At 45.6% G+C, this 8481-nt stretch overlaps 1 protein-coding gene across 1 annotated transcript in view; it reads right to left on the bottom strand.

Annotated features, from left to right (window-relative positions):
* LOC306839871 (venom phosphodiesterase CdcPDE) overlaps positions 1-8153 on the bottom strand; it is a gene marked incomplete at its 5' end in the record, with an annotated part of 27111 nt that extends 18958 nt beyond the window's left edge. The window contains 11 exons of the mRNA XM_079368815.1: positions 698-770; positions 852-917; positions 1064-1173; positions 1293-1412; positions 2433-2512; positions 3002-3099; positions 3512-3572; positions 3754-3879; positions 5259-5390; positions 7313-7400; positions 8097-8153. Coding sequence (XP_079224941.1) covers positions 698-770; positions 852-917; positions 1064-1173; positions 1293-1412; positions 2433-2512; positions 3002-3099; positions 3512-3572; positions 3754-3879; positions 5259-5390; positions 7313-7400; positions 8097-8153 — 1011 coding nt within the window. The remainder of the gene's footprint in view (positions 1-697; positions 771-851; positions 918-1063; positions 1174-1292; positions 1413-2432; positions 2513-3001; positions 3100-3511; positions 3573-3753; positions 3880-5258; positions 5391-7312; positions 7401-8096) is intronic.
* Positions 8154-8481: the final 328 nt, after the last annotated feature.

Here is an 8481-nt window from a genome sequence, read left to right as displayed (position 1 = left end):
ACACACACACACACTGACACACACACACACACACACACACACACACAGACACACACACAGACACACACACACACACACACACAGACACACACACACACACACACACACACACAGAACACACACACAGACACAGACACACACACACACACACACACACACACACACACACACACAGAACACAGGTTTATCTGTGCAGCTCAGTTTCACCTCCTCTCTGATTCTTAAACTATAAATGACTGACTGATAAGATGGCTTCACATATCTCCCCCCTCTGACTTCCTGTTCTCCCTTCCAGTCGGTAAACACTCCTGTGTGGAAGTTTTCACTCCACATGGACGGCTTCTGCAGCAGCAGCTGAGTTCAGGATACAGCTCAGTGATTGGAGGAGATTCAAAGCGGTGAATATGACGGACGTGGACGAGTGAGGAGAAAGCTGCTTCTGAAAGCAGGCTGAACCTCGTGTTGGACCTGGAGCTGCTCTACTTCCTGTTGGACAGGAAGCTGACTAACACCAGCAGTTAGCTTGTGCTAGCTTGTGTTAGCTTGCAGTGTAGCTACAAACAGTAAACATACTATGTCCTGCAGGGGGCGGGGCTTCTGGGGGCGAAGAGGAGCCACGTTTCAATGTTTACAAACATTTCTCCTGACTCCGCCTTTAATCTTTTTCTTTCTTCAGTCGCCGCCACGAGGAACTCACCCCTCCACTGACTGGACCGAAGCTGTGTCCAGATTTATCCGGCTCCTCCAGATACAACGTGTAGAAATCAGGTCTGGAGGAAAAGAAACAGAGTCTGTTTGAGCCTTTCAGTCCTGCAGAAGCTGAAGAGTCCGATCTGCTCGGCACCACAGACCTTCGTTGTTCAGGCAGCTGCAGCCACTGGAGCACAGTGAAAACTCTTTCTTCAAACGGCACTTTGCTGCAGAGACGAGCGGAGGAGAGATGGAGGTCAAGGCCCTTCTTTTGTTTTTAATGCTAAAAGTCAGATTTACAAAGTGACTCCAGTGTGCAGCTTTCTTCAGTAAGACATGAACTCTCATTTTTGACTTTTGACGGACGCCTCACCCGTCGTAAGGTTGGTGGATGTCGGGGAAGCTTCCGTTGATTTTGACGTCTGATCCGGGCCAAAAGAAAGTCCCGGCCTTCAGCCCCTGGTACCTGGCTGTGTGCCAAATCTGCAAAAACAAGAGCGCCACATGATCCTCCGTTAGACTGGTAGCATTAGCATTCATGCTCAGCAGGGGGTCTGCTGCACGCCATGTTCAGAAAGGAGTCTTCAACGTAAAGGACTCACAGGCTGCCCTAAGTACCAGGCAGGGTTGTCTTTCTCCGGACTGGACAGACTGAAGCTGGCATCAAACACCGGGTCGTACATGCTGTTATCGATCAAACCGTTAGACTCTGGATACAGACCCTGAGAGGGGGGAGGGGCAAGGAGACAGGGAAGGAAACAAGGGGCAAGAAGGGGAGAGCAAAGGAGAGACAGAAGAAAAAATAAACAATTCAAGAGAGGAGAAGGAAGTGAACAAGGAAGGAAAGGAGGAAAGAAGGTGGCCAGAGCAGAGGAGAGAGGAGAGGAGACAGGAGAGGAGACAGGAGAGGAGACAGGAGAGGAGACAGGAGAAGGAGTAAGGAAAAGAGGAGAGGACACAAGAGGAGAGGACACAAGAGGAAAGGACACAAGAGGAGAGGACACAAGAGGAAAGGACACAAGAGGAGAGGACACAAGAGGAAAGGACACAAGAGGAGAGGACACAAGAGGAGAGGACACAAGAGAAAAGGACACAAGAGGAGAGGACACAAGAGGAGAGGACACAAGAGGAAAGGACACAAGAGGAGAGGACACAAGAGGAAAGGACACAAGAGGAGAGGACACAAGAGGAAAGGACACAAGAGGAGAGGACACAAGAGGAGAGGACACAAGAGAAAAGGACACAAGAGGAGAGGACACAAGAGGAGAGGACACAAGAGGAAAGGACACAAGAGGAGAGGACACAAGAGGAAAGGACACAAGAGGAGAGGACACAAGAGGAGAGGACACAAGAGGAGAGGACACAAGAGGAGAGGACACAAGAGGAGAGGACACAAGAAGAGAGAACACAAGAGGAGAGGATACAAGAGGAGAGGACACAAGAGGAGAGGACACAAGAGGAGAGGACACAAGAGGAGAGGACACAAGAGGAAAGGACACAAGAGGAGAGGACACAAGAGGAGAGGACACAAGAGGAAAGGACACAAGAGGAGAGGACACAAGAGGAGAGGACACAAGAGGAGAGGACACAAGAGGAGAGGACACAAGAGGAAAGGAGGTTTTGAATACAACTGGTATGTTTTACAGTAACAGCAGAGGTGTACTACATGGTGTGTGTGTGTGTGTGTGTGTGTGTGTGTGTGTGTGTGTGTGTGTGAGTGAGTGTGAGTGTGTGCAGTTTACCGTCACAATGGTGTAGTGGTTGGGGAATGTCTTGGTTGGAAAGGCGGCCTGCATGTATGGAGCAGACGTCCCACACATCTCTGTGACACAGAACAGGAAGTCATGACATCACAGCAGAACTGAGCTCAGAGCAGCATGACATCATTTTTTATGAACAGAACTTTGTGACGTTCCAATGACTCAGCGATTTCTCTCTGAATGCATCTTTAGGATCTTTGGGTCCATAGTTGGCTGAGAGAAGTCAGAAAGCTGCAGCAGACGCAGCTGTTGATGTGAACGTGCATCATGACCTTTGACCTTCAGTCAGACTTGATGCAGTCAGAGGGTGGGACTTGTTTAGGCTTGATGTTCTGCTCTCTCACCCAAAGGACTGGTTCAGGAGTGCATCCCCTGCCCTTTAACAATCCTTCAGTCTGAATCACTGAGCAAACATGGACTGACCAAAGACCAGCATGTCTTCCTGTACTGACACTTCAGAATAAAGTTCACATCCTTCAAAAGCTTAAGAGTCAGGATGACGCCTCTCAAACATTGTTCCAGCTGCAGCCTGGAGGAAACACTGCACGTACTCAGTTTGTTAAGAACAGGGATCAGACGGCTCCACGTCTGCAGATACTCGGCCCGCAGTCCGTCCAGAGACACGAGGAGGAGAGGCTGCTGCTTGAAGCTAGGACAGAGGAGACAGGAGAGGACACATGAGCGGTCATGACTCTCAATGCACATTATTTTATGGAAATAAGGAATGATGAATATTCATGTTTATGTTGAATGACCCTTCAACATAAACACACGATCACATGTGCAGACCAATGGCTCTGTTTGTCATTCTCTTTGAAATGAACTGAAAATAAGCACATCGTTAGTTTCAGCCTTTAAAAACAAAGTACTTGATTACAGCTCCATCGATATTTGAAACAAACTCTGTTGTTCCCTTCCAGATTTTTTAAAAGTCTCTTATACACTTTTTAAAGGACCAATCAGAGAGCTGCTCTCTTCCTCTGTGATCAGACATAATCACAGAAGCTTCAGTGTCCACCACATGGTGACCTCCGTCCACTCTGTCAGACAAACAGACTCACCCTGCTGGACACTTTGGGGATGACAGGTCCTCACACTTGTCCTCCACCCACTCCATCTCTCCTGCATGAAAACACAGAAGCTCTTGGTTATATTTGACCCTCTCCTAAACACCTGCATGTTCCATTTAGAACACATCTTAACGTGTCTTATCTTTATCAGCATGCTGCTCATCCTGACTCATGTTGTCTTTGTAAATCCCTCTCTATCTTATCTCCTCTGGTATCTGTGCTGGCATTCTCACCATGGCAGACGTGTTTGTAGTTCGTACAGCAGTCTCCTGCAGACAGACAGTCATCCGAGCATTGACATCTGCTCTGCGTTAGCCTCGTCTCTCCACAGCGCAGTCTCGTGCACTCCCACTGCTGGGCTGAATAAACACATGAAGAGAGAAACTTTTCCTCAATCTGACCACAAATAGAAAGAGGCAATAAAAGATGGTGTAACTGTTGGATTCAGTGGAAGCTGAGCCAAAGTGACGTCTGAGGGAGTTCATAAACTACACTAGGGACTACACGGTTCCAGACTTCCCGGCCTGTTCGATGGCCAGGTCTCAACAATGTATTGGAAACACAAGAACATCAATTGGAACTCTGTGTCCATGGGCAAAGTTTCATAAATTTGAAGATTTGCAGTGCAAAAGTTTGTAAACAGTGTGCACAGATTTACAAACAGTGTGCACAGATTTACAAACAGTGTGCACAGATTTACAAACAGTGTGCACAGATTTACAAACAGTGTGCACAGATTTACAAACAGTGTACACAGATTTGTAAACAGTGTGCACAGATTTGTAAACAGTGTGCACAGATTTACAAACAGTGTGCACAGATTTACAAACAGTGTGCACAGATTTGTAAACAGTGTGCACAGATTTACAAACAGTGTGCACAGATTTGTAAACAGTGTGCACAGATTTACAAACAGTGTGCACAGATTTATAAACAGTGTGCAAAGATTTGTAAACAGTGTGCAAAGATTTGTAAACAGTGTGCACAGATTTACAGTGTACACAGATTTACAAACAGTGTGCACAGATTTACAAACAGTGTGCACAGATTTGTAAACAGTGTGCACAGATTTACAAACAGTGTACACAGACTTACAAACAATGTACACAGATTTGTAAACAGTGTGCACAGATTTGTAAACAATGTGCACAGATTTACAAACAGTGTGCACAGACTTACAAACAGTGTGCACAGATTTGTAAACAATGTGCACAGATTTACAAACAGTGTGCACAGACTTACAAACAGTGTGCACAGACTTACAAACAGTGTGCACAGACTTACAAACAGTGTGCACAGATTTGTAAACAGTGTGCACAGATTTGTAAACAGTGTGCACAGATTTACAAACAGTGTGCACAGATTTGTAAACAGTGTGCACAGATTTACAAACAATGTGCACAGATTTACAAACAGTGTGCACAGATTTACAAACAATGTGCACAGATTTGTAAACAGTGTGCACAGATTTACAAACAATGTGCACAGATTTGTAAACAGTGTGCACAGATTTACAAACAATGTGCACAGATTTGTAAACAGTGTGCACAGATTTACAAACAATGTGCACAGATTTGTAAACAGTGTGCACAGATTTACAAACAGTGTGCACAGATTTACAAACAATGTACACAGATTTGTAAACAGTGTGCACAGATTTGTAAACAGAGTGCACAGATTTACAAACCTTGCGTTGCAAGGCTACGTAGAAATGTTAAAGAGAAAAAGGGAATCTTACTGGGTGCGGTGCAGATGTCGTGAAAGTCATAGCAGCAGCTGTTGTTGACACAGCCCGTGTCACATCTGCAGCCAGGGACGTCCCCATCGTACGGCTCATAACATCGATTCCTGCAGGACGTGTGCGGGACGACTGATGAAGAGAAAAAAAATGTTTTCTGTGTTTTTTGTTTTATTTTGCAGCTCTTCTAAAGATAATGAGCATGACAGTGATGTGGGTGCAACATGAGAGAGAAGTCATACTTTTTAGTTTTCAGAAGGTGGAAAATAATTGCAGTTTAAATATTATGACAGTGATTTTTAAGGTTTTTCTTTCTCTGAACACCTGTTCTTGCATTCATAGCTTGGATCAGGTTAGTATGATTTCACACAGTACAGCATGTTTCACACAAGTCCCACGATGTCACATGATCTTCCCATGAGGCTTCAAGGGGTTTATCACCTGCAGACGTGTTCATTCAGCAGAACTGAGGAACAACTATCAGCTCCTCACAGCAGGTCATGACTCTCAATATTTATGACTGCAGGACAAAACGCTTTTTAAGAGAATAAAACAGGCTGTAATAAACAGCATGTGACAAGAAACAGTGGGAGCATGTGTGTAGTCATACATGCAAAACCACAATAAACCGTTTAAAGACTGAACAATAAACAGTTCAGAAACATGTTTTTCTGTCAGGCTGCACAAGTTCACGACACTTTCTTTTTTTTTTTTTTTAGGGCTTTTTCGGCCTTGATTGAGAGAGAGGGAGGCTGTGGATAGTGCAGGAAATCGGGGAGAGAGAGAGAGAGAGAGAGGGGAATCACATACAGGAAAGGACTATACCCTCGATACATGGTGACGCGTGCGCTGCCACTGCGCTACAGGCACCCCCGAGTTCACAACACTTTCTGAAACTTTTTTATCCTTCATCAAGACAAATAGAGAAAGATAACAGCACATTACTCACAACAGGGTGTTTTTAAGGTTATCATGTGAGGGAGGAAAGTACTGCATCTCATCTGAAGTCTGACTAACAAGCAGACTTGTGATTACAAAGTGCACCACAGGTCACACTGATGGTAGAGGCTGCTGCAGAGTAAAGAGTCCATCAGTATTAACTCATCCATTCATACACATTCACACACTGATGGTAGAGGCTGCTGCAGAGTAAAGAGTCCATCAGTATTAACTCATCCATTCATACACATTCACACACTGATGGTAGAGGCTGCTGCAGAGTCCATCAGTATGAACTCATCCATTCACACACATTCACACACTGATGGTAGAGGCTGCTGCAGAGTCCATCAGTATGAACTCATCCATTCATACACATTCACACACTGATGGTAGAGGCTGCTGCAGAGTAAAGAGTCCATCAGTATTAACTCATCCATTCATACACATTCACACACTGATGGTAGAGACTGCTGCAGAGTAAAGAGTCCATCAGTATGAACTCATCCATTCATACACATTCACACACTGATGGTAGAGGCTGCAGCAGAGTAAAGAGTCCATCAGTATGAACTCATCCATTCATACACATTCACACACTGATGGTAGAGGCTGCTGCAGAGTAAAGAGTCCATCAGTATGAACTCATCCATTCATACACATTCACACACTGATGGTAGAGGCTGCAGCAGAGTACAGAGAATGTTCTGCTTTTCTGTGAGTCATTTTATCCTTTTAGGCCTCTGAAGGTTTATCGGTGTGTAAAGCCTTCTCGGCAGTGTGGGTAACAGCACACACACCATCAGTGGTGTGACTTACACAATGCTTATTCCTACATGGTGCTTGCATATTTTGATTCAAACAGATTAATGATTCATTATCTTAATCATTTGGCTTCAATCTGATTTCGTTCCAATTTACTGAGTCAGAGACAATCTGAGTCATTATCTGAGATTCAACATCAGAAAACATGGCAGGTAAATAAATTCAACATGGAAAAGGAGGAAGGAAGATAAGAGCTCCTAAAGGGAAAGGATGAGTCAGTGTGTGTGTGTGTGTGTGTGTGTGTGCGCACAGAGAAGGCGCTGGTCATCTATTTGTGTCTCAGTCAGCACCTTTGTTTCGACACTTCTGTAAGTCAAGTCCCAGACCGAGTCCCAAGCCGAGAATGAGGATCACGATGGACGCAGCCAACAGCCCGATCTGTGAAACACAAACACACTTCAATGTCAGATTAACATTTACTTCATTCTTCCTGCGAGGGCAGATTGTGTTTCACACTCTGGTAATCATGAAACACAGGCTGAAATACACACATGCACAATCCTGCGTCACTGATGGAGGGACGTCTGACAGGCGCTCCGGAGCTGTTGAATGCTGCTGATGGCAAACTTTGGGATTCTCTTTCATGGCTGACGTTTCAAAAATCCTCTGGGGCTGGATTCATAGCCTTGCTTAAGGGCACCCCAACAGTGCTCAGGAAGTGGCCTGGCACCTCTTCAGATACCTAACCCTGCTGCGTGTGCGTGTGTGTGTGCGTGTGCGTGTGCGTGTGTGCGTGTGCGTGTGTGTGTGCGTGTGCGTGTGTGTGCGTGTGCGTGTGTGTGTGTGTGTGTGTGCGTGTGTGTGTGTGTGTGTGTGTGTGTGCGTGTGCCCCAAGCTGAACCAAGGTGTGTCATTCAGGGTGTTTGAAATGTGAGCCAAGAAAGAGAAGGTCACAGTTTGCCATCAGCAACATTCAGGTGTAGTTCAAAAGCTACCTGAGACATGTCCTCATTCCTGAGCTGTCCCAGCACGTCCTCTGTTTACCTTCGCTCTGTGTGACTGATGCAGGTAATACAAGTGTTCCCCTCCGGTCCACAGAGGAGCTTGCCCTCTTCAGTGAACAAGCCTGACTACCTCATCATCATCATCATCATCATCCTCCTCCTCATCACCACGCTGCACCTGAGTCATCTCGTCTTACAGTTTAAGCGTCTTTACTGAATCATTGAAACTTGGGAGGTTTTTAACAGCATGTGTTGCTGTCAATCAAACTTTCATTCATGATCTGAAACAAGAGGAGTGAAACCAGACTCACGTGTTTCATCCAACGTCTTTCTCAAAGGAATCAACAAACTCGACTAAAGAGAGTCAGAAGGATCCTGACGGGAGCGTCCTGTCCTCCCTGAGCTCGCCTCAGGACACCTGTCACTGACAGTGGGTTTGTAAATGTGACTGAACACAGCCAACACAGACCACCATGAAAGGATGAGAGTCCACCATTATCGTCAGTGAATGTGTG

The sequence above is a fragment of the Symphodus melops genome (genome assembly GCF_947650265.1).
Source record: "Symphodus melops genome assembly, chromosome: 18".
Taxonomy (NCBI): Eukaryota; Metazoa; Chordata; class Actinopteri; order Labriformes; family Labridae; genus Symphodus; species Symphodus melops.
Note: the sequence above shows the minus strand (reverse complement) of the source record. Positions and strands in the feature narration are given on the sequence as shown.